Raw genomic sequence first — 17,426 nt, 5'->3', positions numbered from 1 at the left:
GTAATGTGAATTAGAAACTGGCAGGTAAAGCTAAAGGCGGTATCTATGGCTGGATACCTAGAAGAGTAGGCTATGGAAACATTAGAACTTTGAGAATTGATGGAGTTTTCTTTGAAACAGCCTGCAAAAGACTGTTTTGGGAATTGGGCTAATTATAGGCACATGTAAGGTGGAGTAAGACCTCTCTCCCAATCCACCCAGTTCTTCACCTCCACTCCCACCCCTGGTCACTAGAGACCGAGAAACGTGCATTTTGGTGTTCATCATCCCGGCGGTAGAGGTCTACCAGAAGTTACAGAGAAAGTACATGTTACACTGATGTAGTCTATGTATGGCATACGTTCCTTCTTAGCTCCAATAATCCCAATGATAGACGCAAATAGAAGTCACAGGTTGCACTTGGACCTGAGATACTTGAAGCTTAACATTCACACCTCCTGTGAGAGAATGATTTCTTATAATGGTGCACTTGTCTGGTATGTTTCGGATCCATATTTAGGACTAAGGCAAATATAGAAAGTTGGTCTTTCTTTAAAGACTAGAAAACATTTTTTTTTCTAAATTTCACTTTCATGAGATTTTTCTTTCACTAATCAAAAGATTTAGGTAGAAAAAAATTATTTAAGTGGGTAGAGATCTAGGTCCTCTTTTTTAACCAGGAGGGACGCCCAGAAATTAGGAAAATTCAGGGCTATATCTGAAGAAATAATGCATGGTTATTCAGAAGCTTTGTAAATACTTTGAATGCTGGTAAAGAAGAAATCAGTGTGATTTCTCAAAGCAAGTGGCAAAAAGCTATTTTGTTTTCCAAAATCTTCACCTATTGGGTAGAGTAACATTTACGAGCTCACAGACAAATTAGTCAAACTGAAGCTGAGATCACTTCTCTCTCTGCCTTAGGTCACAGGCTAGGGGATACATGATGGAATTACTAACGGGCCGAGAACAAATCTATCGGTGCTTGAGAAGATGCTGATCTAGATTAAAGAAGAAGTCCAGTTCGGCATGGCATTGTTTTCAGGCCAAAATATTAACCACTGATGCTACTACATCTCTTAATGTAATGTGACACAGACATACAGAGTGAGAATATGGCCCCCAAACACACCTTAATTCTCCAAGTTCAACATGGCAGCTGGTTGGCTCAATGGACACTATATACCACTGGCCACACTTGAATGACTGGTTTGCCTTATTTTAAGGCTTCAAGCTATCTATATTCAGTGTAGCAGTCAATGGCTAAGTTTATGTAACGCAAGTTAAAGAACCCCCTCCCAATTCTATGTTATATAGCCCGATATAAAAATAACAACAGTATACTTTTTGACTAATGGAGAAATTTGTTAGTTTATCTTAATTTAACCCCCATCTTTAACGTGAACAATTGTTTTCTTTGTCCTGACTCCCCAGTGTCCCATCTCCCAGCCCCTTAAGGGTACTCAATAAGTAGTAAATAATAAAGTATTTCTTTTGTTTAAAAAAGCAATCTTTCTTGTTAGCAAAAATGAAAATTTATTGAGCCTGTACTGTGTGCCAAACACTATTCCAAGTATTACCTTATTTAATCCTTACAATAGCCCTATGAGTAAGTGCTATTAATATCCTCATATTATACACGATGACACTGAAGTACCAAGACGTTAAGAAATGTTTCCATGGTCACATAGCCAATAAGCAGCAGTTTGAGATTTGAACCCAGATATTGTGACCCAGGAGCTCATGCTCTTACTTACAACTCTCAGCTTATGTAGTCTGGAGCAACGTCCTTTGAGTTGGGGGGTTCAATTCTCAGCACCACTATTTACCAGCTGAAAGTGTCTTGGGACAAACTGCTGAAGGTCTCTGCACCACGATTTCCTCACCTATAAAACGGGTCTAACAACAGCCTCTCTGTAGCATTTGTTGGGAAAACTAGATGAGACTATATATGCAGACGACCTGGCACACAGTAGCCATTCAACAAGAGCTAGTGCTATTCCTTCCCTGTCTGACATTCCTCCTGCTGCTGCTCAGCCAGTGTGAAACTTCTCATTCCAGCTCCAACGAAAATCAGGCCCCAACATAGCTGAGGGGCGGAGAACAAGCAGTGGTAGGAAAACAGGCACTATTGCTGCCAATCCCTTAGTGGGCATGTGGATTGTTGCTAAATCCTTGAGCAGGAAGTAGTTCATCTCAGCCCTGAAACTGTCCTCCCCTTGCTAGCATAAGAAACCTCCAAGGTACACAGACTTTGGTTCCGAAGCCATACTGCCCCCCACCATTTTCCAGGCCGTGGAAAACTCACCTAATGCCCTGACAACTCGCATCAGGACTTCCCCGACTTTCATTCTGGTCTCTGGCGTGTGCTTGTCTTTACCACCGTCATACTGAGCCAACAGGCCAAGCAAGATTTTCTCAGGGTACACATCTGAGAGCAAGGCAACCCCTGGGGTTAAAAATAAAAAGAAAGGATTCATTATGGTTTAAAATTGGAAAGCAAATAAACCCAGACAGCCTGTGACGGGATGAACACTGAGACACTTAAACCCACCTCTGTAATTCTATGAGGAAGGGCTGCCCTTTATTTGGAATGACAGCATAGTGAGTGCAGAGAACACGGGTCTGGGAGTTCAGACTCCTGGATTCTTCTAGTCTCAGTCCTATGTGTTCTCTAAGATCACTTCCAGCACTGGCATTCTATGATTTATGAATTCTAGACTCTTTTTTTTTTTTTTTTTTGAGAGAGAGAGAGACAGAGAGAGTGCAAGTGAGGGAGAGAGCGGGGGGGAGGAGGAGAGAGGAGGAGAGAGAGAAGGAGAGAAAGAGAGTCTTAAGTAGGCTCTATGCTCAGCACAGAGCCTGACTGGGGGCTCAATCCTACCACCCTGGGTTCATGACTGGAGCCAAAATCAAAAGTCAGACGCTCAACCTGATGCTCAAATGAGCCACCCAGGCGCCCTTGGATTCTAGTCTCTTAAAGCAGAGGGTAGATGATTATATATTGTGGCAGGGATTCACAAGCAGCAGGAGAAGACTGGATTAAATACCCTCCAGAGAGCCCTCCAAGTCTGAGACTCTATGGTTCTATGACTAGTATTATTCCTGCCAAAGCACAGCAGTGCTTCCTGTCTTTGCTGCGGTTCTCTGTTCCAATATGAGTATTCTCTGTAAAACTGTCAACGATGAGAGTAATTTCCACAAGGAAATATCTTCAGAGCATTTTGGGCATGATCAGTAGGAGACCCATACTTATGGCTGAGTTCCCTGATCAGAAGTGGGGAAGGTCCTGCTCTTGAGTCTCTCTTCCAAGTATGGTAGTAGCCCCCCCTTATTTGCAGGGGATATGTTCCAAGACCCGCAGTGAATGTCTGAAACTGCAGATAGTTCCAAACACTCTATATTCTATGTTTCTTCCTATACATACCTATCTATGAAAAAGTTTAATTAATTAATTTACTTTTTGATTTAATGTTTATTTATCTTTGAGCAAGAGAGAGACGGAGTGCAAGCAGGGAAAGTGCAGAGAAAGAGGGAGACACGGAATCTGAGGCAGGCTCTAGGCTCTGAGCTGTCAGCACAGAGCCCGATGTGGGGCTTGAACCCACAAACCATGAGATCATGACCTGAGTGGAAGTCGGACATTCAACCTACTGAGCCACCCAGGTGCCCCTAATAAAGTTTAATTTATAAATCAGGCACAATAAGATATTAACAACAATAACTAATTAAATAGAACAATTGGAACAATTGCAATAACAACTGTCATAAGTGTTATGTGAATGTGCTCTTTCTCTCTCTCAAAATATCTTAATGTAGTGTATTCGCCCACATTCTGCTTGTGATGACGTGAGATAATAAAATGGCTACATGCGCAGACGAAGTGAGGTCAGTGACGCAGGCATTGTGACAGTGTTTGGCTACTACTGACCTTCTGATGATTTAGTCAGGAGGGGGATTATCTGCTTCCAGACCACAGGTGACCGAGGCTAATTGAAACTGTGGAAAGGCAAACTGCAGATAAAGGGAGACTCCTTCACTTCCTGACTCCTTTTCCCATCATGCCAGTACCTCCTAGATGTGTAATCATTATCTGAGCCCCGCCCCATATCGAGCAAACTTTACACGGACGGAGAGAGGAGGGGATATATGATCTATGACAGAATTAGAAATAAAGCCCCTAGACTCAAAATTATATAAATACAAATTGGGTTACTTGGGAAGAAAACGTTACACACTTTTAAAGAATAGTGGGGAGGAAGAAAAAAACAAAGGAAAGAAATACAGGTTTCAAAATATATCCAGGAAGAGACTGCTTCTTTTTACCACCTCTACTTCAACTACTCTGGTCCATCATTTCTGGCCTGTTGATTTCCTTTTTTTTTTCCCTCCAATAGTCTCCTAATTGCCCCGTCTGCTTTTACCATTTACCTTCATCACAGCTGGAACCATCTGGCTAAACCAAATCAGGCCCCATCATTCTTCTGCCCAAAGCCCTCAATGGTTTCCCTCTCCCTTGTTTGTGAGCAAACCCCATCGCCACCTGCCTTTGCTCACTCACTGACCTCATCTTTTACCACTACTCTCCCCTGCTCACTATCCTCCAGCACCTCTGGCCTCCTCACTGTTCTTAGAGTAGACCACGCTGCTTCAGGTCTACTGTCTTCCTCTGACATCCCGCTCTGCCCAGGCTTCTCCTCCTACAGGTAGCCTTAGGGCTTGCTCCCCAAGCCCCATCCTGTCTCTGTTCAAATATCACACTTATCACATATAAAATGGCAGCCTCCTCCTACCACTCCTTATGCTTGATTTTTCTTCTTAGCGCTATACACGTTATATATGGCATTTGCTTATTTATCGACTACTCTCCTCCTTAGAAGGTAAAATTTACAAAGTGAAGGATTTTGTTTTGTTCCCTGCTGTAGCCTCCATGCCTACAAGAGTGCCAGCACACAGCAGGCGCTCAGTAACTATTTGTTGAATGAATTAATTAATAAGAGTTCAAAGATATAGTCTTGATATAAATTTCAGGAATTAAGAAAGATGGGGAAGGAGTAATAGAAATGCTTAAGAAATCTTTAATAATTTTTCATCTGAGTTTGCCAATCTCCCGTTTAAACTTGACATTCGTGCAGGCAAAGTCTACATACTATTTTCTATGTTGTAGGTTGTGATTCCATTCTCTTGTAAGTCAGATATACACAAAGGCAGTACACTTGCTAAAGGCTGCCTGTACCTGCTTCTTTTCTGCCTTCCCCACCCCTACCTTTTCATTGCTTCCAAAAAGCCTGGGAAGTCCCTGCATGTGGTCCTAACCACCACTTCCTTTATGTGGCCTCCAATCTTATAAAAGCAAAAGCTCTGCTCTTAAGGAAGTTTCAGGCTGTGACAGAACCTGAATCAGACAGTTCCCCTGTTGGCACAATGAGACACTGCATTTGTAGTTAGCTCTATTATGCAAAACGATGGGAAAGCTCTTGGATGTCCAAGATGAAGTTAAAGCTGTCTTAGCAAAGGAAAAATGTCAGTGGCTAAGAAAAAGATAAATAGAGGCGCCTGGGTGGCACCGTCAATTGAGCATCAGACTTGATTTCAGCTAGGAGCATATGATCCCAGTGTCGCGAGATCGAGCCCCATGTGAGTCTCCGCGCTCAGCGTGGAGGCTGCTTAGGATTCTCTTCCTCTTTCTCTCTCTCTCCCTCGGCCCCTTTCCTCTTCTCTTTCTCTCTCTCTCTCTCTCTCTCTCTCTCTCTTAAGAGAGAGAGAGAGAGAGAGAGAGAAAGGGAGGGAGGGAGATTGTTTACTAAGGGAGGGAAAGGAAACAGCTTCCAAATCTGAAGAAGCCCAAAGCAAAAGTGAATTGGTAGTTGGTAACCGCAGTTCTGGCAGAATTGTACCACTGCTACATCGCAAGCTCTGGTAGACACCACAGATCTACAGCGACCATAACTGCTTTTTCATCAGAAGTTCCCAAGTGAGAAATCTGGTGGATCTGTTCCCTTTTAGGAATACAGCTGTGACTTTATAATGGAAATCGGTGGGAAAATGGGGTCTGCTTAATAAAACTTTGATCTATTTCTAGCTTTTCTGAAAAACATTTATTACTGAAGTCCCTCCTACGTTGTTTATGCCTATTTCCTCTCATTAATCTTTAGCAGAGAACACATATTTACCTCTAACAACATTATCTTGCTATCTACTTCAAAACCAGGTGAGCTCTTGATTTCCTCTCTGTAGCAGGCAGAGATCTAGCTGCACATAGCATCTACTCTGTCTTCTGGTACCAACACCTGGTGGTCCTTTGGGAACTATCCTTTTCCTACACTTAGTCTAAGTGGTTTAAGTGGAGCCAACTGCCCACTTTCTCCCCCCTCCGTGTGTGAACTCACCTGGCCAGTTAGGACATTCCACCCCAAGCCCACATAATGATGGGCTCAGTAATGGGCAATGGGACTCAATTCTGGATCCCACATTGCAACTACTGGGACAAATAGGGTTTTGGGGTGTGTGTGTGTGTGTGTGTGTGTGTGCGTGTGTGTGTGTGTGTGTGTGTTTTCCCTGTTGAGGTTATTAGCCTAGAGCTGCCTGTGGCCACTATGTGGAGAAAGCCCACTCAAAAATACAGCCAACACAGAAGAGGATCAAGCCAAGAGAGGGAAAGAGAAAAGGAAGAGACCTGATAATCACACTTTGAGCCTCTGGATTCAACTGTATTTCCACCCACTTAGACTCTACATAAATAAGTCAATAAATATCCTTTTATGTGTATGCCGATACGATTTTTTTTCATCGAAGGAATCCTAACATATCCTTCTTCAGATTAAAAAAAAAATGATTTATTTATGTATGTATTTATTTACTTACTTAAGTACTTTTCCTATAATGCCAAACTTTTAATTCCACTGGGGAGCTTTAAATCCTTCCACTCTTGCATTAAAAGGTTGCCAATAGCAAAGCCTGGTTTCCTTGTTTCCCACAGTCCCAGGTTAGCAACTGTTTATCTTCTTGCTGGCCTGCTCCCCAGACTGCTGCCAAATGGCCCTCTGACTGTTTGAGTTTTACCTTCTAGGATACAGCTGCCACCTAGGAGTTTATAAATCCCTAGAGGACAAGGGCACCTCCCTCCTCACTCTTACACCAAGCAGCAAAGAGAATTACATATGATGGTTAAGACTGCAGAACAATTAAAGAGATGAAATTTTGTGTGACCGTTTTTGTTTCTTATTTGAAAGCTCCCTGAATTTTGACAATGGAGGAAACACGGCCGTAACCTTCACATGACCCTTGGTCCCTTGCACTTGATAATTCCTTTGTAATTTGAAAGTGGGGTAACTTCTGGGTCAGCACGGGCTTCAAGGAAACATGACACATCAATCCTTTTGGCAAAATAAGAACCAAATGAGTCTGGGAGAGATACGTGCCCCTGCTCTGACTGCCGCAAAATGACTACGCACTTCAAGGTATGGTATACCAGGTAAGTGACGTAGAAGGTAAAGGTGAATCTAAAACTGGCTAGGTCTCATGAAAGCGTTCTGATCTGTATTTTCTGGCAAAGCTCGGGATATAAGCAAATTAACTCAACTGAAAAAAAATATTATTTAAAGTACATCATGCAACAAAATAGAGACAGTCAACTTTGTAAAATAACTGTGTGTTTCCCCCAAAGACTTCCCTTGCAAAGCCAGAAATGTATTCTAATCCCAACAGCACTGACTTCAAGATGATTCCTCAGCAAGCTGTTCACTGATTCTGCAGATCTTCAGCAGTAAAAATAGTCTAGGTATAGTCTTACCTTACACAATGCTCTTGCATTGTAGGAAAGATAGTTTAGCTCTGAATGTCTTTGCTGACTGGCTCTTTCCCAAGAATCTTCTAAGCCAATCTCCACTTTGAAACTAACCTGCCCCCTTCTCCCGGGCAGAGAACAACCTATCTCCCAAAATGCTCACATCAACCTGAAAAACCACCTACTCACTCAAACTTCTCAGGTACTTCTGAGACAAAACGGTAAGAAACATAAAACCCACATATTGTGTGATTCCATTTATATGAAATATCCAGAATAGGTGAATCTATAGGCAGAACGTAGATTTAGTGGTTACCCAGGTCTGTAGGAGGTAGGGGGAAATAGGGAGTGAGTGCTAATGGATGTGGAGTTTCCTTCTGGAGCGATATAAACCTTCTAAAATGATTGTGATGATGGGTTCACACTCTGTGAATACACTAAAACCACTAAATTGTATATTTTAAATGAGTGAATCGTATGGTGTGTGAATTATCTCCCAAAAAGTTATTATTGAAAGTATGATAAAAGCTATTTCATATCTACCCTTTTAGGTTTTTAGAATAGAAGAAAAGGGGAGAAAATAATATATCACATCTTAAATATAAAGGGAAATCCACCTCCAAGAGCAAAGTATCCACTTACTTTTGTATTCAAACCTATTTTGGTTGCCCCTATATTGGGTGCGGGTGGACAGAAGGGGAAAAGGATTTGTCACTTGAATGGGAAAAAAAGTCAAATATTTCACATTTCACAGAATCTGTCTTACAAGTGTAGGAAAATATAATACATCTAAAATTCTAAGTCCTGTGTTAAGCCAGAAATTCTATTCTCGGAATTTGTCCTAGCAGATACACAAGCACAAGGAGAAAATTACTTATGTACAAAATCATCACTCTACCACTACTGGTAAAGAAAAGACTGGAAACAAATTAAGTATTCATCAATAGAGGACTGATTAAGTTGTGGTCACTCACACAATGTGATACAGTGTATCCATAAAAAAATTAAAAAAAGCTTTTAGGGTACCTGGGTGGCTCAGTTGGTTAAGTGTCTGACTTCAGCTCAGGTCATGATCTCACGGTTTGTGAATTCAAGCCCCGTATCAGGCTCTGTACTGACAGCTCAGAGCCTGGAGCCTGCTTCAGATTCTGTGTCTCCCTCTCTCTCTGCCCCTTCCCTTCTCATGCTCTCTCTCTCTTCTCTCTCTCTCTCTCTCTCTCTCTCTCTCTCTCTCTCTCTCAAAAATAAACATTAAAAACAATTTTTTAAATAAAAAATAAAAAAGCTTTTTAAGAACTGTTATAGAATAAATTCTAAAATCTACTGTTAGGTAAAAAGCAAAGTGCACAACAATGTGTATAGAATTCAACCATTTCTATACAAAAGGGAACTATACTATAAAATATTCCTGGAAGGATACACAATAAATTAATGATATTGGTTATTTCTGGGGAGGGAAATGGGGAAAGATAGGAGAGAAAGTTTTTATTCTGTATCTGTTTCTACCTTTTGAACTTTGAGCTATGTAATACACTATCTATCAAATATAAATTTTAAAAATATAAGTTAAAAAATCCTACTGAAGTGACAATTAAGGAATAAAAAGATATAAACCCCAAAACAAGGACAAAGAGAATGGGATAGGTGTCAAAGGCTGAAGTCTGGGTAAAGAGAACAAAGATGGAATGACATAATGATACGTATCCGATACAGCTGTTAAATAATTAGGAAGAGCTTAGCAACAATTACACAGAAAACTAAACACATGCATAAGAAAGGAAGACTGAACTAGGCTCAGCAACGAATAATATCCAAGTAATCAACAGTAAATACAGCCCAATGATGTAGCCAAAAATCATGATGGGGAAAGGGCAGGAGGGAAGGGGTATATACAGGTGTGCATGTGTGTGCAGGCATTAAATACTCATCCAACAGATGGAAAATGAGTAGATAATGTCCAAAGTTTGTTAAATCACAAGAAATATGTGTGAGCAATTTATTTATAAATAAGGAGTAATCACTAGAAGAAACTACTTAAAAAGGGGTGGGAGGGGGGAATGGTTATCTTTGGGGACTGGAACTTCAAAGGGGAAAGAAGCAGGACAGGGGATAAGCTTTGTGACTCTTTACAAACTATGTTCAAATTAATAAAAGTAAGTTTATATTAGAAACTACAAAGAAGACACAATACTATTAACCTGTAGAGGAAGCTCACTGTAAGAATAATAATGGGTAAGCAAAGAGGCCAGGCACAGGAGAATTTTCCTTCTGATTCCCAAAGATCATCACTAATCTGTGACTATCCTCTCTTGCAGCTCTACAGCACAAAGATACAAAAGGCTAAAACCTGAAGGGAAGGAAAATACCCTTCCTTTTAGCAAGGTACTTCAGCTGTTACATTAGAGCCCTCTCATTATGATGAAAGCCAACAGTAATTTCAGCTCCAAGAATCCAGGAAGTTACACAAACTGGGGAAGTTGGTTATTAAATCAAGGAAGTGTGGAGAATTCCACTGGATGGCTGGTCTGTCTTTATAATTAGAGTAAAAGACAACGTCTAGCATGCCAATTTGATGTTAAGTTTCTCAACAGCTCCAAACCTCTGCTAAGTGTGGACAAGCCCCAACAAATTTATAAAGATACAATATGAGTTGGTGTTACCCAGGCCTGAAGAAAAAACAGGGTTAGACTAATAAACTGTCACAGTTAACAGCTAAAGGTTTGTTAAGAACTGTACCTAGAGTCTATCTCTTTAAATCAGGATCTAAATAATACATTCGAGGGGCGCCTGAGGGCTCAGTTGGCTCATTTAATGCTCCCAACAATCTTTTGAAGTAGGTATTATTATTACTCCTAATCCAACTCTTGATTTCAGCTCAGGTCATGATCCCAGGATTGTGGGATTGAGCCCCACATTGGGCTCCACGCCCAGCGCAAATTAAGATTCTCTCCTTCTCTCTCTCTCTCTCTCTCTCTCCCTCTATCCTTCTCCATCGCTCATTCACTCTCTCTCAAAATAAAAATTAAGTAAAAAAAAAAAAGAATTTAAATAATACATTCTAACAGTAAAATAATGTCAACGTGTTTGCTTAAATTATTTTCTATTTCCCTGAGTGCCTGGGTGACTCAGTTGACTGGGTGGCCGACTTCAGCTCAGGTCATGATCTCGTGGTTTGTGAGTTCAAGCCCCATGTCGGGCTCTGTGCTGACAGCTTGGAGCCTAGAGCCTACTTCAGATCTTGTGTCTCCCTTTGTCTTTCTCTGCACCTCTCCCACTTGTGCTCTGTCTCTCTCTGTTTCTCAAAAATGAATAAATGTTAAAAAAAAAATTTTTTTTTAATTCTTTTCTACTTCCCATTTTGGAGGGGGAATGTTAAAAGGAGTGAATAATCTATATTTACCGACAGTTAACTATACTTAATGAGAGCCATTTGGATCAAAAAGTATCACTGCAATAAATAAAAATCTAATAGCAAAGACAGTAACATTCCTAACATTTACTGAGTGTTTTCAACATGCCAGTCCATTCTAATGACTTCTATATGCACTCATCCATTTAATGCTCTCAACAATCTTTTGAAGTAGGTATTATTATTATTATTCCTAATTTTACAAAGGGAGAAACTGAGGAACAGATAGATGGGTGAAAAATATGACCCAAGATCTTTGGCACATGGCAGAACAGACGGGCAAACCTGCACTCTACTACGCCACAGCCCCCCCTAGAGGTCATGGAGAAAATAACTGCTGGAATAATGATAGCTTTGCAAATCCTAAGCCCAAAGACAGCAACCTTACATTATTGCTTTATTTTTTTTAGTTTATTTATTTATTTTGAGAAAGAGAGAGTGGGGGAGGGTCAGAGAGAGAAGGAGAAAGAATCCCAACCAGGATCACTGCTGCCAGGACGAAGTCCAACACAGGGCTCGAACCCATGAACTGTAAGATCATGACCTTAGCTGAAGTTGAACACTTAACGGACTGAGCCATCCAGGTGCCCCAAGCCTTACATTTTCAAGTATATGCTCTTAGCGTCATTCCATAAAATTTACTTTCTATTCAACTTCAAGGTCAGAGGAAGGAGAGGCACTCTGCACACTGCATCCCAGAAGAGACAGGCCAGATTTCTCTACTGAGTCTAGTTGGGTTTCCTAGGGACTGCTTCATTCCTAGCTGGTATCTTTATTTAGCATGTCAAAAAGGGAGGTAAGTGATGTTAATGAAATTCACAAATGATTCTGACTTGAGATGCTGCTGACATTAGTGGTAACAGAGGAGCCATACAAAAGGAAATTGAGAACTTGGATTTTCGTGGGTTCCAGTTTTTAACCAGTGATTCTCTTTTTTTTTCTTCAATATATGAAGTTTATTGTCAAATTGGTTTCCATACAACACCCAGTGCTCATCCCAAAAGGTGCCCTCCTCAATACCCATCACCCACCCTCCCCTCCCTCCCACCCCCCATTAACCCTCAGTTTGTTCTCAGTTTTTAAGAGTCTCTTATGCTTTGGCTCTCTTCCACTCTAACCTCCTTTTTTTTTCCCCCCTTCCCCTCCCCCATGGGTTTCTGTTAAGTGTCTCAGGATCCACATAAGAGTGAAAACATATGGTATCTGTCTTTCTCTGTATGGCTTATTTCACTTAGCATCACACTCTCCAGTTCCATCCATGTTGCTACAAAGGGCCATATCTCATTCTTTCTCATTGCCACGTAGTACTCCATTGTGTATATAAACCACAATTTCTTTATCCATTCATCAGTTGATGGACATTTAGGCTCTTTCCATCATTTGGCTATTGTTGAGAGTGCTGCTATAAACATTGGAGTACAAGTGCCCCTATGCATCAGCACTCCTGTATCCCTTGGGTAAATTCCTAGCAGTGCTATTGCTGGGTCATAGGGTAGGTCTATTTTTAATTTTTTGAGGAACCTCCACACTGTTTTCCAGAGTGGCTGCACCAATTTGCATTCCCACTAACAGTGCAAGAGGGTTCCCGTTTCTCCACATCCTCGCCAGCATCTCTAGTCTCCTGATGTGTTCATTTTGGCCACTCTGACTGGCGTGAGGTGATATCTGAGTGTGGTTTTGATTTGTATTTCCCTGATGAGGAGGGAAGTTGAGCATCTTTTCATGTGCCTGTTGGCCATCCGGATGTCTTCTTTAGGGAAGTGTCTATTCATGTTTTCTGCCCATTTCTTCACTTAACCAGTGATTCTCAAACACCTCCACTCTACCTGTTACTGCAAGTCCCCTAAATCTCTTATTCTACTCTGCTCCCCAAATAAATAAAATCCAAAACAGCACCAAAAAGCTTAGAGTCCACCTTGTCAGACAGGGCTGCCTCTATCGAACACCTGTGGGTGACAGAGAGGAAGGGGTAAGGAAGAGAGCTGAGAAAAACTGAGCCTCAACACCACCACAATGATCAAGCATTCTGTTGTATGTGCAGAAATATGCACAAAGCTGCCCTAATACTGGCTGAAGGCGTAAGTGAGGAAGGAAGGAAAAGAAAATAGCAATTACCGCTGCTTTGAGGGTAATCACTGCCCTACACATCCGAAAAACTCACATTTCAGCTGTTCCAGGGTGAGAAATAAAAAAGCAGGATGCCATTTGTTTAATTCTCTTTATGTAGCTTTCCCAGAGTTAAAAAAAAAAAATACATTAACATTCTCTTTATGATATCAAAACATTTCCTGATAAAAAGAAAAGAGGGGCTTCTAGTTTCCCATAAAACAGCGAATGGTTCTCTTTTAGCTGAATCTTGGCAAAAAAATAAAAGTCTCTACATCTCCTCCAGATCCCAAGATGGGTGGTCCTGCAGGAGGAGTATCTACCTAAACCGCGGACTCATTTTCTCCTGTTTTCTCCTGGCATTTCACCTCAAGCGAACGTGAGGAGAAGCTGCAGAATCAGCAGAGCTGATGGATGCGTCAGGTTCTCATTCCTTCCGAGGGAACCAACGCCTCCCGGGGGAGTTGTTGCCTGGCCTGAAGCTCTAACAAGACAGGGCTGATCTTTCATGTTCTCCAGTGTCTCGGAGCTGGGGGACTTGCTCTGTGCTTTGGGCACCAAGCAGTGATACAGGCAAGATATAAACTCTAATGAAATGCTCCTTTTTTCCTTAGTTAAGCCTAGCAGAAGTCCTGATGAGATGATTAGGCAAGTCTGTGATAGGCACTCCAGGCTAGGACTTGCTTGGAAAGTGTTTGTTGTCAAATCAGTAACCATGACGTGTAGGACTTAAACTGTAGTTTCACATGGAAACCAGGCAGAGCTATTATAAACTTTACCCAAAGAGCCCCTTCTCCTCTGATAAAGGCACATACACACATAGACCCTGCCTGTAATTTCTGGGGGTGACCAGACCTAGTCACAGACCCTCTAGGAGTCCACACAGCCCTCAGGTTAAAATCCCTGTGCTAAGTAGGACACCCATAAATAGAGGGGAAAGGAGAAACCTTAAAAAATTTGCTTGCGCAATCAAAATAACTTGGCTGTTTTGTTTTGTTTTTTAACCCTGGTGGCATAAATAATACATGGTCACAGTAAAAGATTCAAATACTAGAGAAAAGCAAAAGAAGAAAGTAAAATAAAAATCACCTTTGGGAGGTATGGGAGGGAGCATTGAGGAGTGAAAGTTAAGGGAAGTCAGTCTGTGTTAAGATAATGAAGATGGTGTAAAATTGACTGTGGTGATAGATGCACAACTGTGTGAATATACTAATAGCTATCCTAGCTGACATTTAGAAGGGCATATTGTATGGTATATAAATTATAATCTAGTATTTTTTTTAATTACCTGAAATCAACACAAACATTTTAGTGCCTGCTCATTCATACACCATTCCTTGAATATCTCTCTCTCTCTCTCTCTCTCTCTCTCTCTCTCACACACACACACACACACACACACACACACACTCACACACTCACATACAGTTTTCATTATGGACAATTTCATTTTATTTTAACAGCTTTCTTTTTTAAGAGAGGATGGGGGGAGATGGCATCCTCCCCAGATGTCATGGCTTTCACACTAGATAATTTGAAGTGGACCAGTGATAACCCTGAACACTTTAATAGTAATATTATTACATAGGACAGTAGAAACAGAAAGGATTTCTTTAAAATTTGACTTCAGTTAAAAAGAGGGAGAAATGAGGCACCTGGGTGGCTCAGTTGGTTAACTGGTCAACTTCAGCTCAGGTCATGATCTCGTGGGTGGTGAGTTCAAGCCCCTCATGGGGCTCTGTGCTGACAGCTCAGATTCTCTGTCTCCCTCTCTCTCTCCGCCCCTCCCCCATTCACGCTCTCCCCACTCCCGCTCAAAAACAAACAAATGAACACTAAAAACAAAAAGAGGGAGAAGGGGAGCGCTTGTCTGGCTCATTTGGTGGGACATGTGCCTCTTGATCTCAGAGTTGTGAGTTTGAGCCCCACAATGGGTATAGAGATTACTTAAACAAACAAACAAACAAATAAAATCTTAAAAAAAAAAAAGAGGGGGAATGCAGGAAAAAAAACCAAATCAGTTATATAAGAGCATATAGAAGTACTCTGCAGCTATGGCATGAATCATAATGTCTGGAAAACATCTTTAAATAAAGGCAATGGGAAGAATTTCCATTTCATGCATTCACCTATTAATAGTGTATTATGTGCCAGATACTGTTATTAAGTGATACAAATGTAATATGACAGTGTCCCGCTAGAGAAGGACAAATCAGCCAATGACAATTAAGAGCCTGTGCTGACAGCTCAGAGCCTGGCCCCTGCTTCAGATTCTGTCTCCCTCTCTCTCTGTCCCTTCCTGCTCACGCTCTGTCTCTCTCTCTCACAGATAAATAAACATTAAAAACAACAACAACAACACAAGACAGTGTGGTTAATATGGCAGGTTTGGGGAAAACGACAGCACAGAGAAAGAGGAGTCAAAAAAGGGTGTGGGATGGGGGTGGGGCTTCCTGGAGAAGGGACAAGTGAGCTGTGCTGCCAAAGGTACTAGATTCTTCAAGTGAGAGCTATGACTGGGCCCAAGAGGTAACTGTACTCAGTGTGGGAAAAACTTAATAGATCTTTTAGACAGAACTACGATAGGCATCAACCTCCTATTTACACTCTTAGGGTAGATTCCCCAAAGAGAAATAACGGACTCCAAGGGCATAAACATTTTCAAAACTGAATTCCAAATATGTTCCCATTAGTTTCCCTACCAAGAGTGCTCAAGAGTGCATTGGGCGGTACTGGATATTCTCTTTAAAATATGTGTGTGTGTGTGTGTGTGTGTGTGTGTGTGTGTGTGTGTTTTGTAAATGGCATAAAAAGTTACATTTAATTATTATTTTAACCTACCTTCTTTATTAGAAAAGTCAAATATTTTACCAAAATCTTATTATTTTTTTCTCTACCATGAATTGCCTATTTATTTTTGTATCCATTTATCTATGAGATATTTTTATTATATTGATCTCTATGAGCCCTTTATGTAGTTAAGGCATTGACTGTTGGCTTGTCATTTTTGTAAAAAAAAACCACAGATTTACTGAAATATAATTCACATGCCATAAAATTCACAATTTAATGTGTATAATTCAGTAGTCTTTACTGTATTCACATGGCTGTGCAACCAATATCACTATTTAATTTCAGGACATTTTCATCACTCCAAAAAGAAATCTACCCTTTAGCAATCAGTTTCTTTTTCTACCCAGACTCCCCAGCTCTAGGCAACCTCAGATCTACTTTCTGTCTCTATAGAATGATGCTTGTCCTTTTTGCCACCAATTTTCCTGTAATCATATTTTGCGGTTTCATTAAGGTTATTTTTTACATAAGTGAGTTTTAAACTTTTAAGAGATCAAATTCATTAGTCTTTCCTTTTTGACTCCTCCATTGGAAACTATTGTCTCTCTGTGCTTCATTCTGCATAATTTTTTTCCTTTCTACTTTGTGGTTCATTAATTCTCTCTTCAGCTGCATCTGTTGTAAAACCCATCCATTATGTTTTTAATTTTACTTATTCTTTTTTTTTTAAATTTTTTACTATGTTTATTTATTTTGAGAGAGACAGACAGAGTGTGAGCAGGGGAGGGGCAGAGAGAGAGAGGGAGACACAGAATCTGAAGCAGGCTCCAGGCTCCGAGCGTCAGTACAGAGCCAGATGCGGGGCTTGAACCCACAAACTGAGATCATGACTTGAGCGAAGTCAGAAACCCAACCGACTGAGCAACCCAGGTGCCCCTACTTATTCTTTTTATTTTTAGACATTCTATTGTCTTTTTCAAAATCTGCTATATCAGTTTGATTGTTTCCAGTCTGTGAAGTTATTTTCAAGCTTATCTTGCATTTATTTTAATATACTAAGCGTGGTCAATTCATAATTTACCTGTGACAATTCTAATATCTAAAATCTTTTTGGGACCTTGTTTCCTTGTGCTTGGGTATTTTGTGACTACATACTGCTTATTATTCATAATGAAATGTAAAATAATTATTAATTAAATAATTATTATGGGTGAAGGGAATGGAGAGTTATTACTTAATGGCTACAGGATTTGGGGTGATGAAAATCTTTTAGAAACAGATAGCTATGACACAACATTGTGAATAAATATGGTTAAAATAGCAAATTTTATGTTATATATATTACCATAAAAACAA

General features: G+C 40.6%; 1 protein-coding gene across 1 annotated transcript in view; it reads right to left on the bottom strand.

The window, feature by feature from the left end:
* The window catches only part of TANGO6 (transport and golgi organization 6 homolog), a 191,897-nt gene that overhangs the window by 79,539 nt on the left and 94,932 nt on the right, over window positions 1-17,426 (bottom strand). Inside the window, exon 15 of the mRNA XM_043599515.1 lies at window positions 2,285-2,425. Within this exon, the coding sequence (XP_043455450.1) occupies window positions 2,285-2,425 (141 nt within the window). The remainder of the gene's footprint in view (window positions 1-2,284; window positions 2,426-17,426) is intronic.

This window comes from Prionailurus bengalensis, chromosome E2, assembly GCF_016509475.1.
Source record: "Prionailurus bengalensis isolate Pbe53 chromosome E2, Fcat_Pben_1.1_paternal_pri, whole genome shotgun sequence".
In the NCBI taxonomy this organism is placed as follows: domain Eukaryota; kingdom Metazoa; phylum Chordata; class Mammalia; order Carnivora; family Felidae; genus Prionailurus; species Prionailurus bengalensis.
Note: the sequence above shows the minus strand (reverse complement) of the source record. Positions and strands in the feature narration are given on the sequence as shown.